This window comes from Scyliorhinus torazame, chromosome 22 (assembly GCF_047496885.1).
Source record: "Scyliorhinus torazame isolate Kashiwa2021f chromosome 22, sScyTor2.1, whole genome shotgun sequence".
NCBI lineage: Eukaryota > Metazoa > Chordata > Chondrichthyes > Carcharhiniformes > Scyliorhinidae > Scyliorhinus > Scyliorhinus torazame.
In genome coordinates, this window is record NC_092728.1 from 68,644,000 (window position 1) to 68,661,159 (window position 17,160).

Below are 17,160 nucleotides of genomic sequence, written 5' to 3' on the forward strand. Positions count from 1 at the left end.
ACAAAACAAAAAAAATCTAGGTTCATTGAACCTCAAATATCACGTCCAACAGGCCTCAGCCCCTCCCCCGCTCCCGTTCGCTAGCAAAATATTTACTGCTAGCGAGGTAGCCCCTACTCAGAGCAGAAAAAAGAGAAAGTAACACCCTTACCCTTCCTTGCAACAAGAATACAACAACATTCAACACTCCTACCAAGAGCAAGATCCCACCGAGAGCCATATGTTTAAAAAGAAAAGAGAAATACTGTCTTAAACAATATCCCACACAACAATTAACCTCCTATCCCCGACCATACAACTTACGCAATCAATCCCATCTCAACCCAAAAACAAAGAAATAACAAAAAATATATACAAAATACACCTAAACTCCAGAACAACCAGAACAAATCCACAGAGAGCCCATTTAACATGATCCCAGTCCATGCTCTGTAACAAAGGCCTCAGCCTTCTCTGAAGTGGTGAAGTAGTAGTCCCTTGACCTGAAGGTAACATGCAGCCTCACCGGGAACACCACTTCAAACGCCACTCCAAAGTTGTAAAAAGCCACTTTGGCCTTATTAAAGGCCACCCACTTCTTCGCAAGCTCCGCACTGACATCCTGGTAGATTCTAACGTGGCTCCCTTCCCATCTTGATTCATGGTTCTCTTTGGCCCACTTTAGGACTCGCTCCTTCTCCATGAAATCTGACAATAACTGCTCGTGGTGGCTCATTCACCCGAGGATTCTGATGCAGACTCAAAACATTAGCTCCCTTCTCTTCCCACAGATGCCATGAGACCTGCTGAGATTTCTGTTTTTGTGATTATTTACAATGGCCCTGCCTGCGTGAGGCGAGTTCATGTATGGATACAGGCACATTGTAATATCACGGATGTAGTTCTCACTGTTACTGAAGCGTTTTTTCAATCATTAATTCCACTGTAAGTCAACTGTGAAATTAAAAAATGCACTTATATCACACCTTAACTCATCTGTCAGCATTTCAATGTGAGTCAGCGGATTGAATTTGCTTTCAAAATGCAGTGATATCTATAATCAAAGATAATGGTAGCCCATCAATGGACCACTAGATCAGGTGAACATAGGAATATAGGAGTTAGGAGCAGGGGGAGACCGTTCAGCCCTTTGACTCTGCTGTTCCGCTTGATAAGACCATGGCTGAGGAGGTTAACTTATGAGGAAAAGTTGAACAGTTTGGGTCTGTATCCATTGCAGTTTAGAAGATTGGGAAGTGATCTTATGAAATGTATAAGATCATGAGGTGACTTGACAAAGTGAATGCTCAGAGGGTTTTTTCTTTATGGGAGAAATTAGAACTAGGGGGCATGGTTCAAAAATAAGCAGTGGCCTATTTAAGATGGAGATGGGGAGAAGTGTTTTCTCTCAGAGGGTCGTGAATCTGTGGAAATCTCTTCTGCAGAGAACAGTAGAGGTAGGGTCACTGTTATGGCAGAAGTAGATAAATTCTTGACCAACAAGGAAGTAATAGGTATTGGGCCTAGGCACCAAAGTGGTGTTGAAGTCACAAGCAGCTCAGCCATGATCTTATTGAATGTTGGAGCAGGTTCGAGGAACTGAATGGCCTATTCCTCTCCTAGTTGGTATGCTTGTATGACTGATCTGGTAGTGCTCTCGACTCCATTTTCCTATCTGCTTCCCCCATAACCCTTGTCTTCCTTATCTATCAAAAAATGATCCAACACAGCTTTGAATAAAGTCAATGACCCAGTTTCCACTGCTTTATGTAGGGTGTAAGCTGGGCTGAGGTTGTAAATTGGGCAACCATTTCACCACTTCAATTTTTACCTGTTGATGGAAGTCAAAAGTATGCCCAATATAACAACTACTTTATGCACAGCAAATGCCAAAGAAATTAAACGAATGAGCAGATTATCCATGTGCCACTTTGTTGGTTTCATTTGAGGGAGGAACTTATTCCATGTGGTCAAGTCAACATCCCTGATATTATTTGAAACTGTGCCACAGGATCTTCAACTGAACTGCTGGAATAGGCTGGGCCTTAGTTTACCTACTTGTGTGAAGGACAGACAGCACTTCTGGCAGAGTACATTCTCACTGGAATGTCAGTCAATCTTTTGTGCTTCAGTCCGGTTATAAGGCTAGAATTTTGACTTAGGTCAAATTGCTATCAACTGAGACAAGGTGACATTTTATTCTTTCAGTAACTTTTCCTTCAGTCGTCCACCATTTTTTAAACATTAACTTATTTGTTAGGTCAAGATAGCGGACTAGAGACCAACTTTTGTTAGTATACCGGACAAGAACCCCTAGCAACTTTTCGATTTGTAAAACTGTGAGGAAAGGGTACTTTGCCCCAGAAGTGATGACTCTGAACAATAAGTATCTTATATGTTAAAATCAAACCTTAATTTAAACACAGACTTAATACATTAACATCAAATAAATAGCTTTGTGAAACAGTCCTTAAATAAAATTTGAACTTACCATCTACATTTGCCATTAATTCCAGTTAAGCAGCCCAAGGCAGTTCAAATGCCACTTATAAATAAACTTAACAAAATAGGTTAATTGCAGCCATCTGTGTAGATACCTTTAGAGAGAGACCCTTTCAACAGCAGATTCAGCACACTTCTGCCTTATCAGACTCAAATCCTATGGGAAACTGCTCAACCTAACAGCGTTTGGCAAAACTGCTATTCAACTTAACATCCTATAACAGATTGCAAAACTACAGACAGACCTAGTTTCTCCAATTAAGTACATCATCAGTATACTACTAACGTCCATGACCCACTTAGCTAGGACTAAATACCACACCCTCAAAAATCATCTACATTCCAGGGAATCTCCTGTAATCTAAACAATGTTTCATTAGTAATTACCTCACATTTTACAACACCCTAATTACAGCTTTTTCAGACATGCTTCCTGTATATATTTTAAATCAGGGTTTTTAATAACATTACTGCCACAAATATGAAATGTATATCAATGTCCATATTCGTCACAGTTGTTTATGCAACCTAATGGAACTGCGGCAAAGTGATAGATATGGTCAGCATTGTTGGGTGGCAGGTCATTCAAATGTCGTTGAATATGGAATTCTATGTGGCAATTTCAGCATTTTCATTCTCTCGATGCAATTTTATTTGATACAAAGCTCACTACTTTTTCCATTTTCTGAACAAAATCTTCCACCATTAACAACTAAATATTCAATTTGTACTCCTTTACTTAATTATATTATAACACAATTCTTAATAGAATTTAGATTTTCAATTAATGTTTTCAGGGAAAGCACATGGTTATTACAAAAGCTAAGGCTGGAAATTGAATAAGTGGTAAAGTCGAGTGAGAAGATATTTCATCTGTCACATTCTATTGGTCAAGTGCTGGCTTGTTACAAAAAACTGGAATATTCGATGATTTTAATGGCCAAGATATTTTAAGTGTCACAATGCTGAAACATTTCCAACGAAAAATATCACAATACCGACAATTCTTGACACCAAATTATCTTGTGTAAGTGAAAGGGTGTGTCAATCTCTAAAAATTGCCATATTGAAAGTAAATGTTGAACGTATGACTATTCTCACTTTGTAGTTTATAAGTAATTCAAGAGCATTTTAAACAGTTTTTGTCTCCACAGCGTTTCAGAATCACTAATAAATTATCCTTAATTTTCAAGAAGAATTCTTCCAAAGGACCAGTTTATTTCTCTATTTAAATTGAAAGCTATAAAAGTACAACATGTGGCGTAGTTTATTACACAGAGAAAAAGAAACCAGGCCCATTTCTGCCAAGATATCAGCTGACCTTCACGTTAAATGCAGATGTATTCAGTAGCACAGTGGGTATGCTATAGGACCAGTGATTCAGAGGCCAGAATCTGGAGATGCAAGGTTCAAATCACACCGCACCCCCTCTTCCCCCCTTACAGCTAGTTAATTTGAATTCAGTCACTTGAACAGTTCTGAAGGAAAATGAAATGTTAGTATCAGTAATGACAACCATGAAGTTACTGGATTGTCATAAAAATCCAACTAGTTTACACCCTTCAGAAAAGTAAATCTGCTGCCCTTTCCCGATCTCCAGCTCCTTGGCAATTGCTGACTCTTTAACTGCTCGCTGAAATGATCAAGTATACCAAACAGTATTGTCAACATGCCACAAAAAAAATAATTAAATGGACTGACGCAGGCCTAGCTGACTGGGAGTAGCTCAACTGGGCCCAGTTCCAATCCCCATTTAAATTTGCACCAGTTACAACTGATCTTTTCACAAGGGTAGGAATTTTATTTGGACAAAGCAAGTCATTGAGAAGTCCTCCTCACTAACATACTGGGCGGGATTCTCCCATCCCGCGGCAGAGTGTCCATGCCGTCATAAACGCCGTCGCGCCGCGTCTGCGACCCGACCCTTGCACGCAGAGTTCCCGCCGGCTGCGAGCAGGTGTGGAAGGTGCCGATGGGACTCAGCGTTTTAAGTGCGACCCGGGCTGAGAATAGGCGGACCGGCCACGCAGAGTGGCCCGCAACCGTCGCCACGTCAAACACGCCAACGCCAATGGCGCCGATTCTCCGCTTTGCAGAGAATCGCGTGCCGGCATCGGGGGGCGTGGCCCAGTCAAGGGGATTCTCCGGCCCAGCCGGTTGAGAGAATCCCGCCCACAGGGACTTGTGCCAAAATTGTGAGATTTGTCAAGCAACAGCCTGATAAAATCAATGCCTCAAACTCCTCCATTGCTCTCCATGTTCCACTTACAGGGCAGATCTTGTGCACCCACATGGCTAACTGGGAAATTTCTACAAAATCCAGGATAAACCACGCCTAATTTCCATCCTATCAGCCTCCCAATTCTTGGCTGTGGGATCATTTAGTTCTGCTGCTGCTTCTTTAGCCACTTTTGTAACTTCACAAAATTGACATTCTCTTTTCCATTTCTCATTTGAACCAGGGTAGGTCACCTCGCTTGGTGGTAATGAGTGGGGGGGATATGCCAATGCATGACATTACAGACTGTAGGAGAATAGACTTCCGCAATTGCCTGACACCCAGTTTTGATCAGAACTCTGCAGTCCTACCACCTACAGTCATGAATGGTGGTGGACGCGCCCTGAACAATTACCTTGGTGGCAGTGCAGTGATGGTTCACTATATTGCTTCCTGGGATGAGACGGTTGTCCTATGATAAGAGGTTGAGTAAATTGGACCAAAACTCTCTGGAGTTTTGAAGAATGCGAGGTGATCTTTTAGAACCATACAAGACTCTGAAGGGGCTTTACTGGGTAGGCAGAGAGGTTGTTTCCTCTGGTTGAAGAATCTAGAATAACAGGACACAGTCTCAGGATAAGGGGATGGTCATTTAGGAGAGAGATAAGGAGGAATTTCTTCACACAACGGGTAGTAAATCTTTGGAATTCTGATTTCCAGAATGTGTTGAGTGTTCCACTGTTGAGGACATTCAAGTCTTTAGAATTTGTAATATCTAGGCATTTTATCCTGTAACCGCAGTTTAAAATTAAGTAGTTCAGTTTTTATTGTTGGGCAATTAACAAAGTAATTGGGGAAACAGGAAAAACAGTTGTTTGTGAAGAAAAATAAACTTGTTTTGTAGTTTTATGATGGAGCTCATTTGAGTCTTGAGCCAAAGCTGGCTTAATCATCAAAATACGATTAAGTGTCTGTTTTTAAATCAGTTTGAAAGAATAGCTAAAACATTGTGAACTTAAGAATGACACTATGTTTAAACAAACCATGCATTGCTTGAACTGATCTGTACCAGAGAGGAAACCTTTATTCCCTGATTATATGATAGGAAGTGGCCTTAACTGTTAATTTTAATAGCTTTAGCGTGGGGCTTGGGTTAAGATATGTTGACAAGAGAATGTGACTCTGGCTTCTCTGTATCGGGAAAGAAATGTGAAATTATTTGTGATGGAATGTAAACTTGTGGAGTTTATGACCCATAAAGCAGGCGTTGTTGCAAAGGTGATTTGCATCCTTTGACTAAGAGGGGGATTGAATTTGGAACATCTCCAGCAAAGGAGGAATGGGAGACTGGTGGATAAAAGTTGAGAAATCGTAGTTTTTCGTTAGCATAATGTTACCATGGTTTCTGGGGTATGACTCTTTTGGAGACTTTGAAGACAAAGGAGAGAGACAGTGTGCTGACAGCACCACGGGTTGCTGAGATCTTGAGTGATAAGAATATAGAACATAGAACATTACAGCGCAGTACAGGCCCTTCGGCCCTCGATATTGCGCCGACCTGTGAAACCACTCTAAAGCCCATCTACACTATTCCCTTATTTTGACACATACTTAATAGTTAAGTATGTGTCAAATATTGATTAATAAATTCTATTTGATTCATAAATACTCGTTATTTGTACCTTGTGGGTTAAGCACAACTGAGGAACTTAGTATTAGAAATTAAAACTTCAGACCTGAGAGTTTTTTTTAATTAGAAGGGTTTATATCTCAAAACCCTGAATATCCAGTCTCTGAGGGAATCAAGGGATATGGGGAGTGAGTGGGAAGGTGGAGTGGAGGTGGAAGATCAAATATGATCGTACTGAATGGCAGAGCAGGTTTGATAGTTTACTCCTGATCATATTTCTTCTGCTCTTATGCGTATGTAACTAATGCAATTAGAAAGCTGAAAGCAAGTTAGTGCAGATGCTGCAAAACTGAAACAAAAACACAGCATGCTGAAAATACTCAGCAGTCTGGCCATGTGTGTGGGAGAGAGAAACAGAATTATTGGGCTGGATTTGATGGAGCGAGGTATGTAAAATACATCGGGTGGCTAGCCGACTGCCTTTGCACCCACCCCCATAACATCAGCAGTCCACCCATCATGTTTCACTGAGCAATTAAAGGTCAATTAGGCTTGCTAGCAAGAATATGTTACCCACACCCTAAAATGGTTGGTGTGGCCAGGCGAGAGGGGAGTGGGCAGGCCGTTTTGTGGAGCCTAGATGAAAAAGGGAAAGACAAAGGGGTGGTTACCTCTTTTGGGGGGTGTCTTATCCGCCTCAGGGGTGACCCCCTCTTCCTCGCAACCTACCTTCCAAAACCCAGCCCCCGACCTTCTCTTCGCACTCCCTGGGCTCTTGGATCCCTCGCCATCCTGATCTGTGACTTACCTGTCTCCAGCGGCAACTGGTCTTCACACAGCTTTTGCAATCCTGTCAGAGTCAGATTGGCTGGCAGTCCCTGAGCGACTTTCTCTCACTCAGGGGTGGAATTGCCTCTCTCAGCTAGTTTAGCCCACTGCAGTGTGTCATTTCGGCTGTGGAGCGGACTTTTTTCCAGCATGTTGACTGCCGGCTGACTTTCCTTCCCGGAATGGAGCCCGTAAAATGCAGGAATGCAGATTAATGTTTCAGTTCATCAGAACTTTCATCAGGTCTGAAGAAAGATCGCTGGCAGAAAATGTTATCTCTGCTTCTCTCTCTGCAGATGCTGGACCTGCTGAGTGTTTCCAGCATTTTCCTCTCTGATTACAGTTACAAAGGCCTCCGCTTTCTAAAACTATAAAAGTAGAATTGATTTCAATTCAGCTGGTCTCATTTAGAATACAAATTTTGTTTGTCTCACAATGGGTAAGTTTGCAAATGCTAGGGCAGCACAGTGGTTAGCACTGCTGAGTCACGGCGCCGAGGTCCCAGGTTCGATCCCAGCTCTGGGTCACTGCCGTGTGAAGTTTGCACATTCTCCCCATGTTTGTGTGGGTTTCGCCCCCACAACCCAAAGATGTGCAGGCTAGGTGGATTGACCACGCTAAAATTGCCCCTTAATTGGAAAAAATGAATTGGGTACTCTAAATTTATTTTTTTAAAGTATGCAAATGCACTGGTTTTAGTAATGACATCAAACTCCAATGGCCTGGAATACCAAAGTACCTGGGCCGGAATTCTCCAACCATTCGCTGGCAGCAGGATTCTCTGGACCTTCCAGCAATGCTCCCCCACCTGTAGGTTTCCCAGTGGGGTGGGATGGGCTTCAATGGGAATTCCCATTGACAGCGACAGGAGCAGAGAATCTTGACGCCAGTGAATTGTGTGCCATCCCTCACCGCCCACAGCCCACGTGGCTGGGAGGCCAGAGAATCCGTCCCTGATTTCAACTGCGGCAGAAGTGAGGGGCATTACAATTGGCCTTTTTAGTGATTCAATACTTGCTAGGCCAGTTCAGAGTCAACCATGGCTGTGGGGCTGGAGTCACATGCAGGCCAACTCATGGCCTTCCCTAAAAGAATGTAAAACAGATGCATTTTTAAAAGAATCGACTAGGAGACTTTTAATTCTCTTATTTATTCAATTCAAATGCCACCGTCTGCCCTGGTGGAAATGAAACCTAGGTCCCCAGAGTATTACGTTAGGTATCTGGACCCTAGCCCAGTGACAATACCAGTACGCCCCTGCCACCGCCTCCCTAAGATGTTCTAGGTTTGGGAAAGGAGATACACAGACACACACAAACACACTATATATCCAGCAGTTTTACATTTTAATCAACTATTAATGAATATGTAAAGTATATAGCGTGCCTCTTAAATGCCTCATTTGCACAATAGCTGTAAATGCAGACTTGTTCCCAGTCACTAATTTACTGTTGTTTCATATTAAACACCACAGTACAAACAGTGCAAACTAATTTCTTCCAAATTACTTGAAAGGAAAATCACTCACCTCCCGATGCTTTTATGAAACTCAGAGCAAAACAGGTGCATCTACTTCAGGTTGGAATAAATATAACGTGAAACCCTCAGCTATGGTATCTCCATTACCATGTATCTGGATTTGGCTCCTAACTTCCTAATAGTAAACCTTCAGTCATACTATGAGAGGTTACCTATCATACAAGCTTTGTAATGTTGTATTCCTAATCACTACACTTCGCAGTGGGTGGCAGTGAATTTTGAAGATTTTCACGAACTAACAATACATCCACACATGGGGCGGGATTCTCCACCCCCACGCCAAAGTGGCCACGCTGTCGTGAACGCCGTCGAGGTTCACGACGGCGCGGAACGGCCCCGGTCCCAACCGATTCAGGCCCTGACAATGGGCCAGTATCGGGGCCGCGTCATCTACCCGCGCCAGGCCTTGTCGCCCGCGTAAAAGCGGCGTCGAATAGATGACGCGGCCGGCGCCGCATAACGGACATCATCCGCGCATGCATGGTTGCCATCCTGTCCAAATCCGCCCCGCAAGAAGATGGGGGACGGATCTTGCGGGGCCGCGGAAAGAAGGAGGTCCTCCTTCAGAGAGGACGGCCCGACGATCGGTGGGCACCGATCGCGGGCCACCCCACATTCAAGGTGAAGCCCGGTGCAGGATCCCCCCTCACCCCCCCACAGGCCGCCCCCCCCCCACCAGCGTTCACGCACCGCCCACGACTGTAGCGACCAGGTGTGGACGGCGCTGGGGGGAACCTGCCGTTTTTGCCTGGCCGCTCGGCCCATCCGGGCCTCAGAATCGCGGGGGTGCCGGAGAATCGCCATTTTGGGTGTCTCCGGCGATTCTCCGGCCTGTGGCCCGCGAAACTCGACTGGCCCGTTCCTGCCGCTTGGGAGAATCGCGGGAGGGCGTCGGACCGGCGTCCCCGGAAATTTCGGCAGCCCAGGCGATTCTCCCAACCGGCGTGGGAGTGGAGAATCGCGTCCCTGGTACATAGATAATTGACTGCACATCATTAGATTTGTCCACAATATTTCCTTCCATTATTTTCTAGGAATGCTGGCATCTCCCAGATGCAATATGCAATGTTAATAACTTTTTTAAAAAACCAATCTGCTTCTAGGTTGAAACCACATTGCCATCAATATGTCGGTGTTCACACTGCCCCTGAATAGAATACAATGGTTCTCGACAGATTTCACAAGTACAAGTGACCCAAGACCGCTTTCCATATCCACCAGGGAACTGTGTAAGTGTGAAAAAATGCATCACTTGTTGTTCTTTAAGGCACTCTTTCTGAAGATGCACATCAGAATCATTTCCAGATTAAAATCAATTAAAAAGACACACATGACTTGAAACTTATATTGAAGGAAAGACACATGAATTATTACAAAAATTAAAATGTTCTTTCAATAGTTATTTTTAGTCATGAAATATGTCTCGCAGTTTTTAAATGATGCACATTCTTCCATGTTTTCTATTATTTACTTTTACCCCCCAATATTTAGCAGCACTGATTCTCAGCTTATTAGGAGTAATCATTTAAAGGCTTCTGCCGTGCACAATGATCCTGGAAAAAATAATGTGGGGAACAATTCTAAGGTTTTTTTTTCTGCTAACCTTTCTCCCTTCCCAGTAGCTTATCATTAACTCACATATCACACCTAACCTGCTGGTCCAGCCAAAATATATGATTCAGTAATAATAGGTTATGGATGAGAACCCTGTCAATTAGTGATTGTTCAATGCATTGTGCCACCACAATGCCTGGCTCCCGAATAGCATATTTCAAATATGGATCTGAAAGACAGCTTTCTGAAATAATGCAAGTTTTGCTTATTGACAATAAGTTGGAATACACTCATTTGTTTCTTTTTGGAACTTGCCATAAAGAAACAAAAACATTGAATCTTAATTTTCCATAAATATCTTATTATTTAGTATCACAGTAGTCCTGCTCCCCTGGGTCCTGGATTCAAATCAATCTGCCTCCATTAAGGGTGAAGCAAGTTTCGAGAGTTGTAAATCATTTCCTCCCCCCAGCAAAAAATTATCTCCTTTCCGCCTCAGGTACAGTTCCACAGCAGCCCTCTCATACTTCAACCATTCTTTCTGTGTGACCCAGGGAGCAAGTGCCTCACAAATACGAGCACAACATTTTATCAGTGTTTAAAATAAAAAACATACATGGCCATGCATATTCAGTCAAAATAGTCATCTAAAAATCTCCACCTGACCAACCCCCTCATTAATATCATTCATATTATTGAAAGCAAGGGAGGTCCTGTGGCGCAGTAGGTAGCGTCCCTACCTCTGAGCCAGAAGCTCCAAGTTCAAATCCCGTCCCAGGATTTGATGGCCAAGGAAGATGCGTTCATAACACAGCCAAACAGGTTGAGTGTCAACCTGTAAAATCCTTCCAATATATGCCAATGGCAGGCGGTAAGAGCAGGAGAGGCTCCTTGTCCGCCATGGTTGATGCAGGGTGGCGCCCCTCAGGCTATAAGTCTCTGGCAACAGGCTAGCAACCTGTTCCAGGAGAAAATCAGCATTATGGGAAGAGAAATAAAAACAAACAATAACGAGCAAGCTGGACTGCCATCTTGATGCGGTCCGTCTCCATGAACAAATGTCCCTTTCAGGTGGAATTGAGACCGGAACTTCAAGATCAAAACCCAGGTCAAAAAGAGGTCAAGTGCTTTATCAGCAAACTCGCTGGGACAAAAGTAGGGTTTCAGTCAAAGAGCAAATGCTGTCTGGTGGTAAACTGGCAAAATCAAATCCCCCACATATTTAAGTAACAGATTGCTGTCAGAACAGTTTGTTTGCAAGTGCACTGTCACAGGGAATGACGCAGAGCAGCCCTGCGCATTTCAGAAAGGATCCTAAAGGGTGAGAAAGTGACTTTGTTTGAGGTTAAACAGCGAGTCTCGGAATATGACGGGGAAGGAGGGGAACATTTCTACTGCTGCATTTGTTGATTACAATTTTGAATGAATGAAATGAAAATCGCTTATTGTCACGAGTAGGCTCCAATTAAGTTACTGTGAAAAGCCCCTAGTCGCCACCATTCCGGCGCCTGTTCGGGGAGGCTGGTACGGGCATTTAGATTGGCATTTTAGAAATGGCATTTAAAACTGAAACAAAGGATACAAACAGCTAACGAGTCATAACCAATTGACGGAATCACCACATAAATCTTTGCTCTTTTTGGGGTGGATTGAAAATGAACGATGCAAACATAATATTAAGCTACTGGATGTGCAAGGATATTTCTTTCAGCACAAACCAAGCCCTTAGCCTTGGTCTATTCGATTTTCTACAGTCATTAAATGAGATATCGATCTATACCAAGGGCCAGAAACTAAATTTACTTTCCCAATCAGCACATTCTCGGACCAGATCTAGAGAGATTGTGTCTGTCACCAGTAACCAGAATACAAAGTCATCCCTGAAAGATTCTGTCAGTCTCGCTAGTGTCTGATTGGATAAAAGCGTTTCACACAGCTAATTGGACACCTGCCTCCACGATAAACACTTTTTTTTATTTTCCAGCAGCAGTGCTTTGAACACTTGCAAGCGAAAAAAAAATCTGTTTGATCAATGAAAACGAATCAGAATTGCCACCTTCTGTCAACAATGCATTTGGGAATGGGAGGTAGAAACACTTCAATAGATTCGCCCAGCCTGAGCGAGGAATCTGTCAAAACTACATCACGCATCAGTTGCTGAGGGTTTCTTTATTCCCATTAACACATTTGCAGAGTGTGCTTCTTTACTGTTCACTGCAGGGCATCCATATATTTTGTGTGTTCCAACACAAATCAAAGCAAAAATACAATCATCCCTCTCTCTGGAAAGTGGATCCCTGCTTAAAATCGGAGATGAATAGCTCAGATAAACAATTTTGTGGAACCCCACCCAACACCCAACAGACTCTGTGAGTTAGTTATCAGCCTCATAGATCATAGAATCAAAGAATTTACTGTGCAGAAGGAGGCCATTTGGCCCATCGAGTCTGCACCAGCCCTTGGAAAGAGCACCCCATCCAAGCCCTCGCCTCCACCCAATCCCCATAATCTTTTGGACAGTAAGAGGCAATTTAGCATGGCCAGTCCACCTAACCCGCGCATCTTTGGACTGTGGGAGGAAACCGGAGCACCCAGAGGAAGCCCACGCAGTCACGGGGAGAAAGTGCAAACTCCTCACAGACAGTCACACAAGACCGGAATTGAACCCGGGACCCTGGAGCTCTGAGGCAGCAGTGATAACCACTGTGACACCGTGCCGCCCCGTGACTCAGAGTATTCCTTTTTTTTAAACAGTAAAAGTAATATGTTTCATTGAATCATGTCTCACTAACACCAGCCCATTCCAAAAACACAAGACTACAAGCTTGATTGATTTATTGTATGGAATAAGGCTTGTGCGAGCAATCCAAATGTCCAGTTTAATTCATTGAAAGGAATGTGGACTAAAGATCGCACAAGCATCAGGTCACAACTGCCCGATTTCAAGTTGAAGATAGACTGTGAGGGCAGGTTGTCAAGGCTTTGTGAAAATCAGCAGTTATTTAGGTCACTGAGCCTCTGAACGCTGACAGGGCTGGCCAACAGCATTTACCTTTCAGCTTTACATGTAATGTATATCATCACAAACAAAAAGAATGCTAGTTACTCAATGCCTATAATATACATTACTCACTCCCCCCCCCCCTCCCATTAAGACACATAAATCTGGGCCAATATCTTTTTTTTTCTTTTTAATTCTTTTTAAAAATAAATTTAGAGCAATTATTTTTTTTCCAATTAAGAGTCAATTTAGCGTGGCCAATCCACCTAACCTGCACATCTTTGGGTTGTGGGGTGAAACCCACGCAGGCATGGGGAGAATGTGCAAACTCCACACGGACAGTGACCCAGGCCCGGGATTCGAACCCGGGTCCTCAGCTAACCACTGCGCCACATGCCGCCCCGGGCCAATATCTGAACCTTTTTTAGAGGTAAAATTCCAGTTACCAATGATTGCACTCTCTGCTCAAACTCCAATAGTTATTAATATGTGCAGTTAGCTTTTAAGTGTGGCTCTTCACGGGCAACGTAAAGCAACATATTAGAAATGTATTCAAACTGTCATTAAATGTCACATCACATGGAAGATTTCTTTTAAGCATGGATGCAGGTAGTAATGAGCCAAGAATTCACTGGGACATTCCCACTGAACCACAATCAGAACTTTGAAGTTTGAAAGGTAGATTATAGTAGGTCAGTTCTATATGCTTTGTTTAAGATAATATGTGAAATGATAACTTCACAAGAAAAAAATGAAATGAAAATCGCTTATTGTCACAAATAGGCTTCAAATGAAGTTACTGTGAAAAGCCCCTAGTCGCCACATTCTGGCGCCTATTCGGGGAGACTGTTACGGGAAGATAATTATCAATTACCTGAAGTTTCATGTAACCAGTTCACAATGGTTTGAAACTATGATAGCCTGGTATTCACTGAGGATTGCTCATAAATGCCGGTTCAATAAGGATCTTCAAAATGATCTACCTCCTGCCAAATTTATTTTTCATACACACATTTTTAAATGGCCTTTTATCTCATTGTGTTTACTGACAGCCAAGAAGACTTTTGAATGCTTCAAAAATATTCACCACCGGTAAAGCACATTGCACAATGGTCCTCAATTTAGAATCCACAGAAACCCCACAGTGCAGAAGAAGGCCATTCGGCCCACTGAGTCCACACCAACCCGCCAAAGGAGCACTCCACACAGAGCCCACTACACTGCCCCATCAACGCAACTTGGGGATAGGTAAATGATAAACTATAGATAATAAATGATAAATATGTTACCAACGCGTGGTGAATGTACAACAGGCTGCTGAATACATGAAACTAAAATAAATTCATTTCTTGTGATTGGGATATCTTGCTCCCTTCTTACTCCTTTTCTGACACTTTTAATGTCTTTGTATGTCCCTCGTTTTTCAATTCTGAAGTGACCTACCCAAAATATTAAACCAAATCTCTCTGCACAAATGGTATTTCCTTTCTGCATTTTTTTTGTTTCAAATTTAAATTATATTCTATCAATGTTTTAGGGTTAGGTTACAATATGTCAAGCAATCCCGAATCACAAGTCAACAGAGGCAAACAAATTGACTTTCTTCTTTTCTATCACCATATAGATGAACCTGCAATTCATCTCAAGTTAATCAAAACTTTCTGCACGACTCTTCGATTTTTATGTAACGGACATAGGAGAATGACCACTATCAAAGCATTAACAAGAACTCAATTTTCTATCCAATGTAATGAGCAGGTAGATCAAATAGCACAGTACTCTATATTTTCTCATTCTTTTGAAGTAACTTTAGGAGCAGGTTCAGAAAGTCAAAGTGATTTCTACACAAGCACACTTTTGCCTTTGCACATAATGAAAAAGTATGCTGCATTAGGCACCTGTGCACTGCAGAGCCTACTTCATCATCCATAAATATGAAGGGGACCCCATGGCAGATAATTAAAAACTGTTGCATAGTTAAGAGTGTCCAAATCTTAGTACTGCATTCTAGGATGCTGCATTGCTTTAGACAAAGGTTAGTAAAACAGCTATAAACAAATATTAGTTTGGTTCATCTGGAAAAAGAAATTAAATAAAAAACAAAATAATCTGTGCATTGTGATGTTCCGAGACCCTCCTGGTAGATAATTGGGATGGTGGATAAACAGGATAGTGGAAATCCATTGAACTGACTACAACAGGACCCCTAGCATAATAACAAACTTCACAGTTACAAATTGTCTTAAATTCCCAACCTTCCTCCTGGAAAAAATATGAAATCTTTTAAGTCAATACAACAATGCCACTCTCAGAAACTTACCCTGTGAGGACCACCACAAAATCCATTACATTCCAGCCATTTCGAAGGTATGAACCTTTATGAAAAGCAAACCCAAGAGCGATAATTTTGATCCCAGCTTCGAAGCAAAATATTCCAATGAAATAAGGCTCGGTGTCGTCCTGAAAGAGTAATAGACACCAATGAGAAATGACAAAAAAAAACCAACTTGTTCAACTTATTTGCTCAACAGGAAGAAATAGATTTGGCATTTTTTTCAAACATACGATCCTTCTTTTTTAATGTTCAGCAAAATATGTTTACATCATCTAATTGTCAGCTCGAACTGGTTTTACTGCAGAGGCGTAATGTGGGAAACAGCATTCAGATTAAACATCGAGGTAGTCACACTAAACAATAATCAGATTAAACATAAAAACAATTAAACATAAAGATTGTCACCATTAAATAACAATATACTTAGAGTCATGCATGAAACAGATTGTGGTAGTCACCACTGTTTGTATAATATGTGTATTAGAGGTAATACGGTAAGGCTCCTGTACTACAGGTACGGGGGTAGATCCCTGCCTGCTGGTTCCGCCCATTAGGCGGTGTATAAGTGTGTGTGCACACCGAGCTGCTACCATTTCTAGTAGCAGCTGCAGGAGGCATCACATCTCTGCATAATAAAGCCTCGATTACTCTCTACTCTCGTCTCGTCGTAATTTATTAAGCAGAGATATTACAGCGATGGAACTACGCATCAAGCCTGATCGCCTACTGCTGCACCCACAAGCAGCCAACGCCGCTTCGGCCTTCGACCACTGGCTCGCTTGTTTCGAGAGCTTGTTTCGAGAGCAGCTGCAGGAGGCATCACACTCTGCATAATAAAGCCTCGATTACTCTCTACTCTCGTCTCGTCGTAATTTATTAAGCAGAGATATTACAGCGATGGAACTACGCATCAAGCCTGATCGCCTACTGCTGCACCCACAAGCAGCCAACGCCGCTTCGGTCTTCGACCACTGGCTCGCTTGTTTCGAGAGCTACCTCCGATCCGCGACGAACCAACCCTTGGAAGAACAGAAACCCAGGTCCTCTACTCACGGGCGAGATCCGATATTTTCCCCTTTATCCAGAATGCGCCTACTTACACGGAAGCAATGCTGCTCCTGAAAGGACATTATATCCGCCCAATCAACAAACTGTACGCCAGGCACCTCCTGTCCACGAGACAGCAACTCCCTGGTGAGTCTTTAGACGATTTCTGGCATGCCCTGTACATCCTGGCGAGGAACTGTGATTGGCAGGCAGTTTCAGCAGTCGAACATACTGAACTTTTAATCCGGGATGCTTTTGTTACGGGCATGGGGTCAGCGTATGTCCGCCATCGCCTATTAGAAGGGGGTACACTTGACCTTGCGGCAACCAGGCAACTCGCAAACTCACTGACTGTTGCCTCCCGTAACGTACAGTTGTACGCCCCCGACCGCACGGCGCCCTCATGGACATCGTGGACCCCACCAGCGGCCGCCCCAGCCAACCCCAAGCCAGCGCCGCGCAGCAGCCAGCCAATCCCGGGGGGGCCCAAATGCTACTTCTGCGGCCAGACAAAGCACCCCCGGCAG

At 43.1% G+C, this 17,160-nt stretch overlaps 1 protein-coding gene across 1 annotated transcript in view; it reads right to left on the reverse strand.

Annotated features, from left to right (window-relative positions):
• Positions 1-17,160, reverse strand: part of cacna1ba (calcium channel, voltage-dependent, N type, alpha 1B subunit, a) — a 949,382-nt gene that overhangs the window by 919,172 nt on the left and 13,050 nt on the right. The window contains exon 3 of the mRNA XM_072488273.1: positions 15,572-15,711. Coding sequence (XP_072344374.1) covers positions 15,572-15,711 — 140 coding nt within the window. The remainder of the gene's footprint in view (positions 1-15,571; positions 15,712-17,160) is intronic.